General features: G+C 39.8%; 1 protein-coding gene across 3 annotated transcripts in view; it reads left to right on the top strand.

Annotated features, from left to right (window-relative positions):
* The window catches only part of CSMD3 (CUB and Sushi multiple domains 3), a 1,183,531-nt gene that overhangs the window by 458,728 nt on the left and 704,116 nt on the right, over positions 1-20,687 (top strand). For 2 of the 3 annotated variants that reach the window (XM_075920204.1, XM_075920205.1), the window contains one exon: positions 15,335-15,412. In XM_075920204.1, the coding sequence (XP_075776319.1) occupies positions 15,335-15,412 (78 nt within the window). Of the gene's footprint in view, positions 1-11,260; positions 11,306-15,334; positions 15,413-20,687 lie in introns of those variants that run through there. The other variant, XM_075920206.1, reaches the window with a different exon arrangement.

The raw sequence follows: 20,687 nt of genomic DNA on the forward strand, positions 1-20,687 counted from the left end.
TTAAAAACTGAAGACAAAACAAATTACCGGTACATTTTAACACTTTAATGTAAATCTGTACACAACATATGTGTTACATTATTACCATTTGCTTCATTGAAGTATAAAATAATGTAAAGTGAGTTAACAGAGCATTTCACATTATGGAAGGAAGTTTACATCCAGTTTCAGCTGCATTTTATTCCATTATGCATAAAACTATTTGCCTAAGGGGGAAAATAATATAGTCTCCAGTCAGCAAAATTATAAGGCATGCAAAGGATTCTTTTTCCTCATTCTATCCATTCAACATAATTATGTTAGTGGATGGCTCCTTGATTTGAATAGCTATATATTGTTTTTGCACAGTGGCAAAAAAAAGGGTATAACTTATGTATTATAATTTATTTGTGGACCACCATATGATCAGTGGGAAAAGCACAGAAATATTCATTTGTGGAACCTAATTTGAATAGGTAGCAGGAGTTGCTTGATGCAGAAATATTTTGTATGTCATGACCCATGGAATTTCCTGCATGGGGCAATGGTGATCACTCATTGCTGAGTATGATCATCTTCCATGGGAGTTTTGGACCCTCAGGTAGCTGATAAGGCCAATTCTCGAACCATAAGTTATGTTACAGTGAGGAAAGATGTTTCCAGGTACAGCAGGAGGCTGTTGACCATGACTAGAAGCCAGTCTCTCCTTCCTCCTGTACCTCTTCTTTTCCTCCTCAGCTCTTCGGCGGGAAAATTCAAAATGCAGGAGCCATTGTGTAGAACTTCTCTCCATTTTGAGCAATCCTGGGTGAGTGTCTCCCAAGAGTTAATATCAATGTTGCCCTTCTTTAGAAAGTCCTTATAATGCTTCCATTATCCTCCCACATTACAGTATCCTTCTTTCAGGTGAGAAAACAGGACCTGTTTTGGGAAGGAATGGTCTGGCATCCAAACAACATGACCAGCCCAGCAAAGTTGATGACAGATGATCATTGTGTCAATAATGGTGGTCTTTGCCTCTTCCAGAACACTGATGTTAGTGCACCTGTCTTCCCACGTGATCTTCAAGATCTTGTGGAGGCAGCATTGGTCATACCTCTCAAGGACTTTCAAGTAATGTCTGTAGGTTGTCCAGGTTTCAGATCCATGCAATAGTGTTGGGAGAATGACGGCTTGACAGACAAGAAGTTTTGTGTCTATTTGAAAGTCACGATCTTCAAAAACCCCATGCTGTAAATGAGCAAAGGCTTCACTGGCCCAGCTCAGACAATGTTGGATTTCTACATCAATTTCTGCCTTGTATGAAAGATAATTTCCAAGATAAAGAAAATAATCAACATTCTCCAGTGCCTCTCCCTTGATTTTAATAGATGGGGCATATGATACCTCATTTGGAGAGGGCTGATGGAGCACTTTGGTCTTCTTGATGTTGAGGATGAGACCAAGGCATATGTAAGCACCAGCAAACACGTTCAAGATAGTTTAAAGAATTTTCTCAGAGTGGGCAAAAACTATATTTTCATCAGCATACTGAAGTTTCATGATAGATATAGTGGAAATCTTACTCTTAGCTTTCTTCCTGCTTAGCCTAAATGGCTTTCCATGCATTCTGTAGATGATTTCAATGCTATCTGGGAGCTTCCCAGCAATTAGGTAGAAATTATGGTAATAAAGGCTGTGAACATAGCTGGGGTGATGATACAGTCCTGTTTGACTCCTGTTTGTACTTTGAAAGGTTCACATGAAACAACTTTAGAACATTGATGTATTTATCAGGTCATCCAATCTTCAAAAGTGCAATCCAAAGGGAACAGCAATTCACTCAGTCAAAGGCTTTAGTTAGATCAATAAAAGTCATGTACCTTAGTCAGTTTTATTCCCGACACTTTTCTTGAAGCTGCCATGCAATTAAGATCATATCTGCAGTTCTGTGAGATGGTCAATGCCACTCTGTGACTGCTCTCCATGGATCATTGCCTTGTAGTGGTGGAGAGGCTTGCATGTTTCAATGACCCCCAAGAGCTGACGCTGCCTGGAGTCTTGTACTCCTATGACAGAATAGTCAAGGGCAAGGTACCAGACAAAACGTGATCCAAGAAGTCCACAACAGCAGTGCAGATGGAGGATAAATGCACAGTGGAGGTGAAACTGTTGTATAGTGGAGTCCAGATTAATTGACACCCGGTAATCCGACACTTCGCTTTATCCGACCCTGCAGCTACAAGGTTGGATACAGCGTGGGCCAAGAGAACAGCCCTGCTTGCTGCCCCATCGCTCTCTAGGAGAAGCTGCGGCTGCCGCTGCTGCCGTCGGGACGCTTCCAGGCAGGAGTGGCAGCAGCAGCTTCTCCTAGAGAGCAAGGGAACAACTGATGCCGCTCCTGCGGGGGACGTCCTCCCCAGGAGCAGCATCAGCTGTTCCCTTGCTCCCCAGGAGAAGCTGCTGCTGCTGCTGCTGCTGCTGCTGCTGCCGCCGCTGCCGCTGCCACTGCCACTGCCGCTCCTGCCTGGAAGCGTCCCAGCAGCAACGGCAGCAGCAGCAGCAGCATCTCCTAGAGAGCAAGGGAACAGCTGATGCCACTCCTGCCTGGAAGCGTCCCAGTAGGAGCAGCAGCAGCTGCTCCTAGAGAGCAACGGAACAGCTGATGCTGCTCTGTGGGGAATTTGTCCCCGGTAGAAGCATCAACTATTCCATTGCTCTCTACAGTAGAGTCTGTATCATCCACCATATTCGGTAATCCGATTATGTGTCGGTCCTGTTTAGGTCAGATGATAGGGACTCTACTGTATAATGTTACAGCTGCTATAAGGGCAGATGAAGGCTGCAGCAAATAGAGGACCTTCAAACATCATGGTGTTCATGCCATTAGTCTCAAGCCCTCTGTCTGTGAAGGACAGAGTGGTGACCGTTGTGCACCAGTCTTCCCACTTTAAAAAATGTCCCACACAGGCATCTTCCAGATTTTGAGAAAACAACTTTTGACAAGTCAAAAGTCCAGGGGTGATTGGTGAGTGGCAATGGGAACAGGACAGTGAGATCTGGAAATTCCTAGTCACAGACTAACAAACAGACAGTAGGTGTGTGATTCAGGCATCTTGCTCGAGGACAGAGGCGGGTTGAGAATCTCAGCAGTTGCACCCAAGACTGAGTAGTCATCTTTAGGACACACTATGCTCACCCAACATGGGGAGGGGACTAGAAAAAGTGCCCTAGAAATAGTCTTTCCTCTTTTCCTCTTGGCTGAATAGCCACATCCAGCAGGAACACCACCCCAGTGGTAGAAAGTTTAAGAAACTTTTCAACTGTGGAACCTGCATGAAGCATTAACTAAATGCAGAATAGGAGTCTCAAGTGGGAGTGTTGAGGGGGCAAAACCTAAATCCATTCCAAACACCAAAATGTAATGGCAATAAGGGTACACTGCAATTAAACCCCTGCAGAGTCACAGAGCATGGGTTCCAGAGGAATTCCAGACATCTACACCTCATTTAAACAGCTCTGAATCCAAGCCCCATGAACCTGAGTCAGCTGGCAAGGGCAAGCCACAGGTGTTTAACTGCAGCTTAGCCATATCCTAAGAGTAGGTTGTGGCCCTTTTCATAGCCTGATTGTTCCTTTTGATAATGACATGAAAGCCAAAAAATAGTCAATTATTGGGACTCAAACTCCGAAGGCTGATGATTATTTAGCAGAGACAGTAATTAACCATCAAAAGAGTTTATCAAGAGCCGTGATACATTTTCCATCACTGACAATTTTTAAACCAAGATGGGAAGTTTTTTAAAGATGTGCTCTAGGAAATATGTCGGGAGAGTTCTAAGATCTATGTTGTCCTAAAGGTCAGATGAGGTGACCACAATGGTTCCTTCTGGCCTTGGAATTTCTGAATCTAAGAGTTATCATTCCTTTGCAAAGAATAATGATAATAGTTCACATCTCCTACTGATATTGTTTTCAGGATGTATAAAGACTCAAGTAGACATTGCAGCATTAATTTACATGTGACTCATGGTCACAATATTTTTACAACTGTTAGGCTATGTCTACACTGGCATGATTTTCCGAAAATGCTTTTAACGGAAAAGTTTTCCGTTAAAAGCATTTTTGGAAAAGCGCATCTAGATTGTCAGGATGCTTTTCGCCATTTTCGTGATCGGGGCTTTTTTGCAGAAAACAGTACTGTGCTGTCTACATTGGCCCTTTTGTGCAAAAGTCTTTCGGAAAAAGACTTTTGCCCAAACAGGAGCAGCATAGTATTTCTGGAAAAGCACTGACAATCTTACATGAGATCGTCAGTGCTTTTCCGGAAATTCAAGCGGCCAGTGTAGACAGCTGGCACGTTTTTCCAGAAAAGCGGCTGTTTTTTTTATTATGTTAGGGTTGTGTCTACACAGCACCCTAAATTCAAAATAAGATACACAATTTGCACCATGCAAATTGCGTATCACATCTTGAATCTATTTTGAAATAATTTATTTTGAAATTTGGCGCATTTACACAGTGCCAAATTTAGAAATAACGTGCTATTTTGAGCCATCCCTTAACCTTCATACAACGAGGTTTATCGGGAAGGCAAAAATAGCACGCCTGTTATTTTGAAAAATATTTTGAAATAATGGGTGGCTTTTGTAGATGCAGGGAAGCTATTTGGGGGTACCTCCTATACCCTGAAATAGCTGTGCAGTGTAGACTTATCCTTAGAGCTCTTTCAAAACCCTTCAGACATTAGGAGATTATTATGGTAGAGTTTCTATATATGTTAGACTAGTTTTCCCTTTTCTGTTTAGGAAACAGGACACCACATTTCCTAATGGTACTGCTTCAAAATCTTGCTTTAATGAACAAATATTATTAGGGTGGAAGATCATACCCCTGGATCCTCACAAAAAGAGATTACAGCTGCCATGATGATAGCATTTCCTATATTCCATGTTCTCTGGGGGCATGGGAAGCAGCAGGCTCTCAGTTGGTCCTGGGAATGTCTTCAGAAAAAGAGGACATGCAGCAAACAAGCTGGGAGAATAGTTGGTGAGTTGGGAGTAAGGCTGAGGGTGACGCACATGGCTTCCTTTTCAGACTTATGATGATTCCTAAAATAAGATAATTTTACAGTCTTAAATTTAGTCTGTATACAGCCTCCTCCATGGTAGAGATCTCCCTAAAGAGTGCCCCTAGACAAGCAAGGTTAGCAGGAGTCCATGGAGCTGGATTAAAACTAAATAATGCTGCTAGATAATTTGACAGCGGCACAGAGCAAGTGAGTTGATACTAAATCTCCGTTGTTTCTCTCAGAATGTGTTCCATGGCCATACCTGTAGTACAGGACATACAACCCTGGTAGGTATTGATTTTTCTCTAACCTATATGAATCACTTAGAAATTAGTTAAAATAAACCATGTATCCTATCCTTCTCAGAAGTTTGGTATTATGTATTTACAATACATCATTTAAGGACAATTTTAAAATTTAATCTTGTGATGCCTTCCTCTTTCTCCACTGTCTGTATTACAGGTGAGTATGGATTGAGAGGAACAGAGAATGAAAGTAAAAGTGTTTTGTATCTGTCCTAAGGTAAACAAGAGGCCTGTATCTCTGCAGCCTTGAACCTTTGTAGTCATTTATATCAGGGCAAAGGGAGTTTAAAAGGACATTATCCTAATCTGGTAGCATTTTGCACTCATTTTGCATTGGTGTAAATAACTACACATAGTGCAGAGCAACAGAGAACATGCCCAACCACTTCTGCCATGAACTGTTAGACAATTATAATTTTTCTGACCTCATTTGAATATTCCTAATACTACAATCTTTTAGGCTCAAACTCATCAATCATTTAGAAACGTAAAACTTGCATTGACTTCATCATCTCAATGAAGACAACATTTATTTTATAAAAGTTCTGGGTAAGCTACTGCATTAGGGTATATCTACACTACAAAGTTAATTCAAACTAACGGAGGTTAGTTCGAATTAACTTTGATAGGCGCTACACTAGCGCTCCGCTAGTTCGAACTTAATTCGAACTAGCGGAGCACTTAGTTCGAACTAGGTAAACCTCATTCTACGAGGACTAAGCCTAGTTCGAACTTACTAGTTCGAATTAAGGGGTGTGTAGCCCCTTAATTCGAACTAGTGGGAGGCTAGCCCTCCCCAGCTTTCCCTGGTGGCCACTCTGGCCAACACCAGGGAAACTCTATTGCTTCCCTCACGGCCCCTGACCCCTTAAAGGGGCACGGGCTGGCTACGATGCCCGTGCCAGGTGCAAGCCTGCCAGAACCCAGCTAGCAGACCCTGCACCTGTCACGGCCTGAGCCAGCCACCCGATGCCCCCCAGCCCTCCCCCTCTTCCCGGGACCAGGCTGGCGGCTCCTGGGAGTTTGCCCGGGACCGCAAGAGGCGGGTACCCGCCTGGTCTAGTGCAGACATCGTGGACCTTGTCCACGACCTCCACACTAGGCACAGGAAAGTGGCTGGCTAGGGCAGGAGAGCTGCCAGCCTGGCCACCCAAGAGCAGGTGTACATGAAAATCAAGGTGGTCCACTGAGACCCCCGACCCTGAGCCCTGAGCTTACAATGGCCGTACTGGGTCAGACCAAAGGTCCATCTAGCCCAGTAGCCTGTCTGCCAACAGCGGCCAACCCTAGGGACCCTGGAGGGGATGGACCGAAGACAGTGACCAAGCCATTTGTCTTGTGCCATCCCTCTCCAGCCTTCCACAAACTTTGGGCAGGGACACCACTCATACCCCCTGGCTAATACCACTCCATGGACCCAACCTCCATGACTTGATCTCACTTTCCTTTAAACTCTGTGCTAGTTGTAGCCTTCACAGCCTCCTGCAGCAAGGAGTTCCACAGGTTGACTCTTTGCTTTGTGAAGAACAACTTTCTAGTTACTAGTTTGAAGCCTGCTACCCATTCCTTTCCTTTGGTGTCCTGTAGTCCTTCTATTATGGGAACTAATGAAGAACTTTTCTTTATGCACCCTCTCCACCCCACTCATGGTTTTATAGACCTCTATCCTATCCCCCCTCAGTCTCCCCTTTTCTAAACTGAAAAGTCCCAGTCTCTTTAGCCTCTCTTCATATGGGACCTCTTCCAAACCTCTGATCATTTTAGTTGCCCTCTCCTCTCCCACCTCCTTTTCCCAGTCTCCCTGAGTTTTGTTCAATAAAGAGATTCTATTTTTGACCACACGTTTTCTTTATTTTATACATCAGGAAGGGGGGCTAGGGAAGGGTAAGTGGAAGGAGGTGAGGGAGGAATGGGGTACAAGGCCCCGATGGGGAGGACTGGGCTGGCTCTGTGGGCTTCTGGGGGTGAAAGCTCTCCTGCTGCCCCCCAATTGCACCCTCTCCCCAGATGGCAGCCTGTGGCAAGTGCAGCCGGTCTGATGGCTGAGTGCTGTGATGTGCCCAGTGTGGGCACTCAGGGCACTCCAAGCCAGGACTGCTTTGCAAGTGGGGCACCCCTGACAACTGTCTGTCCGGGGTGGGGGTCGGGTCCCTTTAAGCACAGCCCTTGGCTAGTCTGAGGCAGCAGCTCCACGCTCTAAGTCCTCATCTGATGCCCTGCCAGCACTGCTTCTGGCCATCCTTAACCCCGGTTTAGGATCCACTTAATGTGGACATGCTAGTTCGAATTAGAAAAACGCTAATTCAAACTAGTTTTTTAGTCTGGATGTGTTAGTTCGAATTAGCTTAGTTCGTTCGAATTAGTGCTGTCGTGTAGACATACCCTTAGGCTACACTGAAAGTAGGAATAAGAGATCCTCCGGAAAAGGGCTTTATTCCGAAGGATCGCGCCAGTCTAGACCCTTTTTTCCGGCTTTTCCCCAAGCTGGAAAAAAAGCGGCGGACATGTTTATTTAAATCCGCGGGGGATATTTAAATCCCCCGCAGATTTCCCTATTCTGACTTATCTGCTTTGCATGCCTTTTCTGGAATTTGGGGCCCGTGTAGATGTAGCCTTAGAGTGCTGTACCCATATTTGCAATAGTCTAGGTTGCTGTGCAACTCAACAGATTCCAGTTCTCCTTTTATGGTAGACAGACAAAAAAGACAATGTTTAAATAATGATACATAATTCTATCATTTTCCTGTGATCATATACAATTACAATTCCACATGAAATACTAGAGAGACAGCTGAGGGAAGTAATACCTTTTTTTGGAATAACTTCTGTTGATGAGAGAAACCATTTTCTCTGAGAGAAACAAGCTGTAAGGGGTTATGTAGATCTTTTCAGGTCTGGAGAACCAATTCTAATTGTTACTACTAAATACAAGATTTGAACAGGATGCTTAGCATAAAAAACTAACATTGTTCAGATCTTGTATTAATAGTGACACTGATATAGGTTGGACCACTCTTGGCCAACACCCTCAGAAGGGACTTGACCAGTGCCAAACCAGAGGGTTTGCTGAATCATGCGAGGTCAATATTGTCTACCAAACATTGCTAACACTTCCAATGCTTACTGGGCTCTTAAAAGACATATAGGGATAAATTAGAAGTAAATAACAGCACAAAATACAGAGAACTGGGACTGGTGGCTGTAAATGAACTTTATGCGACCATGGGAAATTTGGCCACACCCATGGTTAGTGGGACATCCAGCTAACTAAAATCATGCCGAAACATAGATGTTGCCAGACCAGAGAGGTTCAATCTGTACTTAGCAGTGAATAGTGCTATTAAACTGAATGCCTACAAAACACATCATATTGGGATCACAGCCAGCTGAGTTTGATATTTCTTTATAAACATACTATACAGGACATAGTCTGAGAGACAGGAACACTTGTTATAAAATATTGGCCTTGACCCTGACACCATCCAGTCAGTTGAAATAGGTGGGATGAAACCCATGTTATGCCCAAAAAGGCAAATCCTTTCTCCTCATCCACTTGTGCACCAGGCCCTCTGCATAGTAATCTAATGAGTCTCTGCTTCAGGATTTCATGAGGCACACATACCTTTTGCAAAGCACTCCACTTATGGAGAATCCAATGGAATTCATTGGAAAATAATACCCTTTCTACAGTCACACCATACTTCAGATTTTAATAGAGAATTATATCCCTGCCAAAGAATGTTATAAGTTGTTTAAAAAATATTAGAAGTACCTTATTCACTTTTCAATCCTATAGGCATAACTTTATAGACCCCTACTGCATTTCTGTTGAACTTTGCAGCTTAAGGGCAGAAATAGATTCCACAGTGTTAGACTCTTCCTCTGGTTACATAGCAAGGCTCCATCTTATTGGTTTTATTCCAATAAGATGGAGCCTTGCTATTTAGCCAGAAGAAGAATCTAGGACTGCTGAGTCTATTTCTGCCCTTAAGCTGCAAAGAATTTGCACGGCATGTGCACAGACAGGCAGGGGGACTCTTCTCTGAGTCCCTTACACAGTCAAATTACTTAGTTCGGGAAGTGGGAAAATGTCACCTTTAGGTGCTTTGGCTTACTAGCATGAAAGCTAATTTGTGATAATCGGCTTGAGGTAGGGAGAACACAAAATAAACTTGATATATAAAGTTAATGTTTTATAGTATATTAAGCTCTGTATGAGCCTTTCAATTTAGGGAAAATGTGCTTTTTAATTTCTTAGAAACAGTAATCTAATAATAGGATTTGGAGCTGAATGGATAATTGGGTAGCCTGGTACTGCTGTATTTAAGCACTTGTTGATCTTTGAATGAAAAAGTCTCTGAGTTTATAACTTGGTCTAAAGCGCTCTGAACTAGAACAAGGTACATGAGAAACAATTTGGGGGTGATTTGTTGAATGAAGGTGTGAAGGGTCTCATCCTCTTATGAATACCCCTTTGTAGCCAAGGGGTCTGCAACTTCTCCACTTGGCTGCTCTGCAGGAATGGAGATGTCCTAGATGGCTTTCTGACCAGTTGCCTAGGACCAGGCTTTTTCTTATCCCCTTTTCCTGGCTACTGGGTGTTGGTGGGTGACCTAGGCCCGCCTACTCCTCTGGGTCCCAGCCTAGGGATCTTGTAAGTAGCAGTTGCCTGCTAACTGTCTTTGCTGTCTGCTGTTATCTTGCTCCTTGGGCCACTTCCTCAAGAAGCTGCTCTATGCAGCTCAGCATTCTACAAAGTGTGGTAATCTGTTATGGCTAGTCTTCAGCCATCGAACCTGGGTCTCAACCAGGTCTGAAGTCCAGCTAACACTCAGAGCTGTCCAAGGTGCTGCTGTCCTCCCAATCAGTCCCTACGTCGGAGGGAGAAACAGACACTCTAGTCTGCTTGGAGGACTTGTTTTCTGCTCTTCTCCCTGGGGTGGGGTACAGTATATCCGTGATCTCAGTATGCATTTTTCAGGAATATGAATGGGTTTGTATGGGCAAGCTCCTTCTACTAATCCCAACTTATTCTGTTTTCCTTGAAGCTGCATACCTGCCCTCTTTTTTTTTCTTTTTTTTTGAGCAATCTCAGCCCCCATGTCCTTCAAAGAATCACACTTTCAGAGACTCACATCATAGGAACTTTGGGAAATATTTTTGTGCACTCATCTCCCACATGTTCAGCAGCTCAAGCCATTAGGTGCTCAGACAACTTGGGCATGACCAAATGACATCATGAAGACAAATGTATTTGGCTGCATCTAGACTGGCATGATTTTGTGCAAAAGCAGCCGCTTTTACGCAAAATCTTGCCACCTATCTACACTGGCCGTGAGTATTTGTGCAAGATCACTGACTTTGTAATTTACAAAATCAGTGATTCTTGTGCAAATACTCTGACGCTCCCACTCAGGCATAAGCCCTCTTGTGCAAGTATTATTGCACAAGAGGGCTAGTGTAGACAGCAACGTTAATTTCTTGCGCAAGAAAGCCCAATGGCTAAAATGGCCATTGGAGCTTTCTTGTGCAAGAGAGCATCTACACTGGCACGGATGCTTTTGCGCAAAAGCAAATCTTTTGCGCAAAGGCACATGGCAGTATAGACGCTCTCTTGCGCAAATACTTTTAACGGAAAAACTTTTCCGTTAAAAGTATTTGCGCAAAATCATGCCAATCTAGACGCAGCCTTTATGTTTGTCAGGATTTCAGACAGAAAGATGTGTGACATAAAAAAAGGCTATATTTCATTTTTAACATATTAAGTTTCTAGTCAACAATTTGTCACGATATAACAAAGACATTGACAACGTTCTGGTTGGAATTCAGGGTGCTATGGCAACACCATTCTGTTGAGGGGAGGATTCTGTTTCAGTGCTATATATCAACTAGATGTATTCCCCAGGGTCTAGTTCCCTCAGACATTAGATATCAGACAGGATCCTGTGGGATACTCTGTGACCCTGGCAAAGTGAGAAGCTTAACACCTCACAAGATTGGTTGCTAACAAAGTTTTTTGTACACACACTTGCCTATAATCAATATCTGTCTGCACTGTGGTTTCTAGATAGTTTTTGCAAAGTAATCTGGGGTATATTTTTAGTGTGTGTGTGCGTGCGTGCGTGTGTGTGTGTGTGTGTGTGTGTGTGTGTGTGTGTAGCCTGTATACCAATTTATTACATATTTTAGCATTTGAGTATATGGAAGCCCTATATATTTTAAAAACAACTTTTGGTTCACATTTCGATTGCCTGTGTTAGGGGGGAAGCAGGAATATATTCTGTTTTGTAAGTAAAAACAAAAAAACCCTCCTTTTCAAAGTCAGGATACAAAAATCTGTATGAGTTCTGTGCGGCTTATCTTCCCAATAGCATGCAAAGACCTTAGCATGCTGATGCCTGCTCTTGTGAATATACTTGAAGTATTTGAACAAAGTACGCAAGCAAGATACTAATAACCATGTGAAATTTTGCTTTAAACATCTCAAACTCTACCTTATTTTTCTCCCCAAAACAATCCTTCCTTTGTTCAAATGTAATCTCAGAAAGTAGCTATGTTATGTTATTCTCCACATGAAGTAGATTTTATATTCTGGTGCTAAAGAAAGAAAATCATTTGCAATGCCACTTTGTCTCTCGTGTCTGATAATTTTCAAGAAAATAAAGAAAGGTATGTTTTCTCTGGTACCTCAGAGATTGAAATTCATTGCCCTACATTGCCGAATACTTGCATTGTACTGTTTATGAATGTATAGAGAGAGTGGCCACACAAGCAGATGCCCATAACTTCTTACCTGTTTGTGAGTTGGCTCCACTATGAAGATGGCAGTGCTAGGAGATGGCCAGGAGAAGGTGATGGATAGACCTCTAGTCTAGACCCATATTTGTGCCGTTTTTGGGACTTACAACTCCCATGAACTAGGTACATAGAGTCCATACTGCTATTCCAGACAGATGTCTGCATTGGTTTGAGATAAAGTTCACACCTTCACTCTCCCTTGAATTCCCTGCAGAAAGCCCAGGCGACAGAGATTTATTCTGGAGTCTGCAATGAATTTTTCACAAAATGACACTTAACAGTTTACAGCTACAGTATTGTGCAGCTACAGTACCATTTCAGAAACCATTTTAATCCATGTGCATTATTTTATTGATGTTTCTAGGGAACACAATCAATGTCAGTTTGATATCAACATATCCAACTGAATTTTACAGCTTTAGCTCTTTGCATTACAGGCCAGCATATGCTTGATACTTTACACAGAGAAAAGCTGTTTCTTACCCCAAAATGTTGAGATATAAATGTCAGTAGTTATTTAACACTTCCCAAACTGTCATTTCAACTTCTTTAAAGTTCCTTGGATACGTTTCCTTCTAAAATCCTTCATTTTTCATATGTGATTATTTTAAAATAATGTATCTCCTTTTTTTGTCATATTTAAGAATCACTTTGGATACCATTTCTTCTTGTAAAATAAAGTGTAGTGTCTGCTTGAAAGTTCCTTTGTCATATATCTCCCATTGTTCATCTGCTTTGCTCAGCTTTCCCTGATATATATTTTTAATCTTTGCCTTGTTCAGACTTCATCTTCAGTAGTCCCCTGCAGAGAATGTACAACTCGAGCTGTTGTTTGGACTGTAATTATGATGCATCCACTGGTGAAAATCTCCTTGATACAGTCTCCAGATAAACCTTCTTTTTAGTTTGGTTTAGTTTAGTTGGCATATTTTTTGCAGCAGGGTGCACTGTTTACTTGGAGAATATATCACAGATAGCAATCTGACTATTTCAAAGAAAAGCATTCTCTCCTGTGCTTTGGTGCTTTCATTTGCTCCTTTTTTTCTCTCCTCACTTTGATTTCTCTGTTTTTTCTTTTTTTTTTCTCCCTTCATTTGACCTACTCTCCTTCAAATGTACATGTACATAACCATGCCCCCTCAGAGTGTATTGGGTACAGCAAAAAAAAAAAAAAAAAAAAAAAAAAGCTATACAGCCCCCAAAACAAGGGCTTTCCCAGAACTAATTCAGAAGAAAAGGTAGGTGAATCATTGGCTATAATAGCCCTTGAAAATCAATGTTTCTCAAAGATAGGGGGCAATTGCATAGGCATATTTTACTTGGAAATCACTCATTTAAAAAGAGTGTACCTGAATTCTGTTATTTCATATTCAAGAGCAGTGTCATTGTTATTGGTATTGTTATAGTATGTACATCATCAAACGATCACATATAGAGAGTATAGATTTTCCATTTAGAAAAGATTTAAGCATGTGTTATCATAGAAAATGAACATATATTTCACAGATAAAGGGTGAACCTCCCATATTAGACTTTGGGTCAAAATGCAGGAAAAATTAGAAGTAGTTAGAACTTCCATGACTCTGCTTTTATTTTCTTAACTTGAAGACTATTTGAGCATCCACAAATGAACCTTTTTGGATATTTAAAAAGATTCATTTGTGAGTCCCCAAATAGTCTACATGTTAAGAAAACATGTTTCAGAGTTATAGAAGTAGTCCTGTAAAATAGTCAAGATTTGAAGATCTATTTTAGTATGCTTTATTGAATTATAAGATTGTAATTTTTAATTGTCACTTCATTAATTTTTGTATTAATTACATATGTGGAGTAATAAATGAGACTTGTGGACAACCTACATGGTGATGCTTATGGTTTTGTCAGTGCCCTGTTCTAGAATATCTACTGGTAAAATAGTTCTATTGGCCCAATACTGCCATGAATGCCTTTTGTTTATGGGGTACCCAATAAGATCAGGATTGGGGCTATGGTTTAGTCATAAATATGCTTTTAGTTATAATGTGATTAACACATTTATATAAAAATGAGATTCTCTGTCAGTGAAAAAGTATAATTAAGCTATAGGCGTTACACAAATTGATTGTTATTGCAGAAATTCCAGATAATATATAGATTTGAAGGCCAGAAGGGAATCCCTGTATTTCTGTATAACACAGACCAGAACTTTCTCAAAATAATTAATTCCTACTCAATATCTGTAAGAAAAATAACTAGTCTTGACTGAAAAATCCTTAGTGATTGTGAATTCACCATGAACTTTGGTAAATGATTCCAGTGGTTAACTACCTCACTGTGAAACATTTGGCCTGCGTCTAGACTAGCATGATTTCGCACAAATACTTTTAACGGAAAAAAATTTCCCTTACAAGTATTTGTGCAAGAGAGCGTCTAGACTGGCATGTGCCTTTGCGCAAAAGATTTGCTTTTACACAAAAGCGTCCTTGCCAGTGTAGATGCTCTCTTGCACAAGGAAGCGCCGATGGCCATTTTAGCCATTGGGCTTTCTTGCACAAGAAATTAACGTTCCTGTCTACACTGGCTTATGCCTGAGCAGGAGCATCAAAGTATTTGTGCAAGAAGCACTGATTTTGTACATTACAAAGTCTGTGTTCCTGCACAAATTCTCGCGGCCAGTGTAGATAGGCGGCAAGTCTTGCCAGTCTAGATGCACCCTTGCACTTTATTTATAGGGAGTCTACTTAATAGCTTACTGAATTTATACCATTTAATAGCAGGTAGCATTGCAGAGTTATTGAAAAAAATGTTAGTACCAACTATAAGTAAAATACCTCTTTCAAAGTACTCATTTAGTCATTACATTATCAGGTTCCATAATTGTGTGGCAAAGTTTTACAAAATGACTTATGGTGCATGGAAACTATTACTGTTAGCTTTCATTTTTGTTTTGCATCAGTGACACTGTGCATACAGTGGAGGGAAAAAAAGTGGCACATATAAACATTCATTTCCTTTACCTTATACGGAATTGGTTCTGAGTACTTTTCTTTTACATATTTATTTTGTTTTATTTTTTTTCTGTTCTGGGTAAATAATGTTGGCTTATTAGAAAGCAGTTACTCTATCTTGTATTCTTCCATGATAACAAATTGAATAATCAATTGAAATGAAATCTTTTAGACTGTATTATCTGATATATGTTTTTGTTTGTTTTCTTAACTAGTGAAAAAGGCCATAGATTTTAAATCTAGAGGATTTAAATTGTTTCCAGGGAAAGACAACAGCAACAAGTTTTCTATCTGTGAGTGTACTCCTTTTTGTTACTTTTTTCTAGTGCAAGAGTGAAGTTTGTGCTGTCTATGTTTTTTGTGTGTGTTTTCAAAACTGTGTATATATTTCCAATACTATAACTGACTTAAATATTTTGTGCAATCTGCATGGTCAATTTTAAAGTGTGGTTCTACTCTGAAGAGAAGCTTCCTATAAAACTGGCATCGTGGGATGCTTAGTGTTCTCAATGATTTCAGATCAAATTTGCTGTGTTTACAAATAAAAATATCTTGCAAAATTCAGCCTGGACTACACCCTCAGTTACAAGTGTGTAACAATATGTTTTCTTGAAATGATATTCTCAGTGACATTCCAAAGGTTTATTTGCCTTCAGATGGCTCCATTCAGATTAGAACTTGGTAAAGAGTCCTTTTGGGGACTGGACTGAAGGTATCCCGAAATAGCTATCCCATGTCTTAACAGAAAGCCTGTTATTTTGAAATATAATGGGGTTGCTATTCCGTCATTCCTGTAAACCTCATTGCACAAGGAGTAAGGGATGTTTTGGAATAGCAATTTATTTTGAAATTAAATGATGAAATACGCTATTTCGAAATTGACTCAAAACAATCTATGCAATTTGCTTAGCTCAAATTGCATAGGTTATTTCAAGCTAAAGGGGCAGTGTAGATGCACCCTTATTGTGCTCAGCACCTTGCAGTATCAAGCCCTTGATGATCCAAAGAAGTAAAATCTAACTCTCTCTATTTTAGCTGTGGTGAATCTGCAAGACTAACAAGATTGAAAGTAGTAAGAAATTATTTCAAATAACTAGAATAAGCAGATATGCTTCTGCATATTTCAAGGAGAAGATAGGTTGAAAAAGAAGATGTTATTTATTAAAGAGTAGAACCACATTTAAAATATTTAAATAATTGATTAAATAAATATGGGCTACATGCATACCATGTGTCCACATTTCATTATTATTCATGACTCGGGGGAAAGACTTATTGAACTTGCGTGCTTTTGCATTCACACTGGGAAAGATATATTTGCACTGATAATATTTGCCTAAGATATCAGTCTTGAGGTCAGTTTTCAGGATTTATCATGGCAGTGACTTTCCCAAAGAAAACACACTTCAATGGAATTTCTGCTTCTAGGTTTTAAATTGTCAACAGCGAGTCATGCATTTTTAGATAAAGGTTTCTTAAAGTGGCAAGTCCCTATAGCTTTTACAAAGTAAAAGCAATGAAGTAAGCCACATTTCTGTTCAGTTTACCATAACAGTTTATAATATTGCCAGATTTAATGTTTTTATAAAGAGGATCACCTAAATAACTTAACAAGCTTTTTCTTTTGTGTCTGAAAAACGTGTTAAGGGGTTGTTTTTTTTAACAAAATAAAAATCCATGTTATTTTCACACTGTTGGCTCAGGGAAGAGTAGGGTGGTTGTAAGACATGAGATACAGTTAAACAGAAACAAACCTGTTTCAAAATATATGTAAAGTGTAAAATGTAAATATGTGTAAACAATAGAGATTGATCAAATAATGTTTGACACATCTGGATATAATGTAATAAATCAACTGTTTTATTGTTAGACCAATCATAAATTTTCCATTATTTATTCCATTCTCACTAGTTTATTAGCTTTGCCTTATATTACTTGATCGCATTTCTTTTAACACCAACCTTAAGATATCTAGGTGTGTATCTTAATGAATTAGGGTAGGGGTGGGAAATAAAACAGCAGCAGTTTACCAGGGTTAGCCCCTCGAGGGATGCTGCCACTATATTTAGCTGTGCCTCTTCAGGTACTCGCAATTGCATGCAATTTGCCTCAGGTGGCTGTTCCGGCCAATGGGAACTGTGGGGACCAAGACACCACTTTTCTCAGCTCCCATTGTCTAGGAACAGTGATCCACAGCCAACAGGAGCTGTAGTCACTTGTAACTGTGAAGACTCAGATAAATATAGTGGTGGCGGCCCACCAGGGGCAATTAGTGGCGGCCCACCACACCTGCATTAGTGGCTAGCAATTTTGAGGTATAATAGTATGTTTAGTGTAAAATCTTTATATCAGTGAAGTTTTACATAGCTGATATTTGTGGGTATTGCATATAAAAGTGAAGTATGTAGTACTGTGATTTGTCAGAGATAGACAACACACATGCGTAGCTAGCCCCTACCAATAATTGATAAACATTTTGGCTGATATAAAACATGGTCAGTCAAATTCAAAGATTTTAGAAGAGTTATTCAATTTTATCCTTCAGTTTAATTTTGTTTCATTTAGGCTATTGGAAATGAACAGTAAAATATATTTTGTCAGTTATTAAAAAATCTCCAAGGCAGAGCCGTGTTATTCAGGACCGCTCGTTGTTTGTTAATGATTATTAGACAAAATTCCCAATAGAATTTGAACGGGAGCACTGTATGCAGAACAAGGAAAACAGAGTATTTTCAAGAGAATGATTGTCCCTCTACTGCTTAATGATTTTACATAGAAGATTATGTATATGTCTGTTATTTTGTAAATAAATGGGTATTTTAAATTGCTGTCTTGGATTATCTAAACCTTAGGAGACCATTGTCCTGAGACAGTTTTCATGTTTGTTCTCTCTGCCCTACTTCTGCTGAATGCATCATAAACACAACAAAATAGAAAACATTTGTATAGTGTTTTGCACCTACAAGGAATTTAACAAAACCTAACACCTTATCCAGCATACACTCTTGCAATGATTACCTTAAGGCACCTGAAATTAGTAAGCGTCCTCATATGAGAAGAAATCAAACATGTGCATGTAAAAATGGTGACATTGAGGTCCAAAGTCATAAGGGATTTGATGTGAAAGTCTGGAATAGAGCTCAGGAATTCCTGGCTCCCAGTCACATGCTCAAACCTTAAAGGAATGCTTAAGAACATAGGAACTCCCATACTAAGTTATACCGATGGTCCATCTAGCACAGTAGCCTGTCTTCTGACAGTGGCTAATGCCAGGTATCCCAGAAGGAGTAAACCGAACAGGGAATCATCAAGTGATCCCTCTCCTGTCATACATTTCCAGCCTCTGGCAAACAGAGGCTAGGAACACCATTCTTACCCACCCTGACTAATAGCCATTGATGGACCTAACCTCCATGAATTTATCTAGTTCATTTTTTAACTCTTTTAAAGTCCTGGTCTTTACAACATCCTCTGGCAAGGAATTCCACAGGTTGACTGTGCACTGTGTGAAGAAAAACTTCCTTTTGTTTGTTTTACACCTCCTACCTATTAATTTCATTTGGTGACCCGCTAGTTTGTATATTATGGGAACAAGTAAATAACTTTTCCTATTCACTTTTTCCACACCAGTCATGATTTTATAGACCTCTATTATATCCCCCCTTAGCCTTCTCTTTTCTTAGCTGAAAGGTCCTAGTCTTTTTAATCTCCCTTCATATGGCACCTGTTCCAAATCCCTAATCATTTTTGTTGCCCTTCTCTGAACCTTTTCCAATGCTAATATATCTTTTTTGAGATGAACAGACCACAATTATACGTGGTATTCAAGATGTGGCCGTGCCATGGTTTTATATAGAGGTAATAAGATATTTTCTTTCTTATTCTCTATCCCTTTTTAAAATTATTCCTAACATTCTGTTTGTTTTTGACTGTCGCTGAACATTGAGTAGATATTTTCAGAGAACTATACATATATGACTCTAAGATCTTTCTCAAGTAATTATAGCTAAATTTGTCCCCATCATTTTGTATGTATAGTTGGGGTTATTTTTTCCAATGTGCATTGCTTTACATTTATCAACATTAAATTTCATTTGCCATTTTGTTGCCCCATCACTTAGTTGTGTGACATCTTGTTGAAGTTCCTTACAGTCTGCTTTGGTCTTAACTATTTTGCCAGTATTTAAAAAGGGCATTTCAGGGTCCCTATCACTATCCTGATCAGGTGGTCAATAATATATCACTACTGCTATATTCTTATTATAAAAGCATGGAATTGCCTTCATTCATGATATTCTGTTGTTTATAATACCTTTCCTATTATCAATTGTTACAAGACACTATGGGATAACAGGAAAAATGGGAAGCTGGAAAGCAGTTATATTTTCATAGACAGAAATGTCAAGTTTTATGTGAGGTAACATTCTACTTTCACAGTACAAAGGCTCCAAGCTCAGCAGACGAGCCGTGTTTGGCCAAGCATATGTACAGATGAACATGAATAGGAATGGATTTAAGCATGTATTTAAAACATTTTGGTGAATTGGAGCATAATTAGAGTTGTCAGTTTAATGTATTCTACCTATAACTTTTGTTTTGTTTTGTTTTGTTTTGAAGTTCAAAATGTAGTGTGTGTGTGTGTGTGTGTGTTTGTCTGATTTTAATTGTTTTATTGCTGTTTCACTCAGTACAATCTTTCAGAATTTTCTGATTGAATATAAAATACATCCATGTATCAAGTTAAGTTCCATTTCATTGTATTCTATTAAAATGTAACAGCTCAGGGGTGATGGCATTTAGCAGCATAAACTTTGTCAGGCTTATTATTATGGCTGAAATGTATAAAATCCAATTGTTTTCATGCTGTGAAATCAGTACTGAATCTGCTTTTTTTCACATAAACTTCAACAGTATTACATTTTTCAGAATAAAACAGAGTAGGACAATAAAATGTTCTATGTGAAATACTAAAAGATGAAATACAATAAAATAGGAAGTCCTGTTTAAACCTGGATTTTTGTCTTGTTCATTTTTTCATAGTAAAATAAATTCTTGTATCTACATATAGTACAATAATAGTAAAAGTCCTCTAAATATTGTATAATCTAATAGAATTCTAGGATGTAATTGTGATGGGATCTCCTTGGTGGGAAGGGGAGACAGGAACCTTGGGACCGCTATGCTCCCTTTACTCTCTCCAGACTGTGTTGTCTTTCACAATGCCTTGTCAATGATGGGCAGCAACCCTCCAGGCTCTGTTATCACTCAGCACAATTGAATGCAGAGCCCCACACTCAGCTGCTAGATTGGATGAATGCTCCCAGAGCCACTCATAAATCTCTCACAGTAAGGCACCAGTCAAATTTCCCCTCCCCAGCTCCTAGAACTAGACCTCAGGGATATACTGTCTACTTTATAAATTGTTTCACCTGTTCATCAATGGAAAGTGGACGTACACCAGTCTTTGTAAAACCCTGGAGCAGATTTGCTGCTTGTTTTCATATAAACTCATAGGTAAAAATCAACAGTAAAACAAGTGTATTGATTGCATAGGATTTAAGTGACTAT

Source organism: Pelodiscus sinensis, chromosome 2 (genome assembly GCF_049634645.1).
Source record: "Pelodiscus sinensis isolate JC-2024 chromosome 2, ASM4963464v1, whole genome shotgun sequence".
Lineage (NCBI taxonomy): Eukaryota > Metazoa > Chordata > Testudines > Trionychidae > Pelodiscus > Pelodiscus sinensis.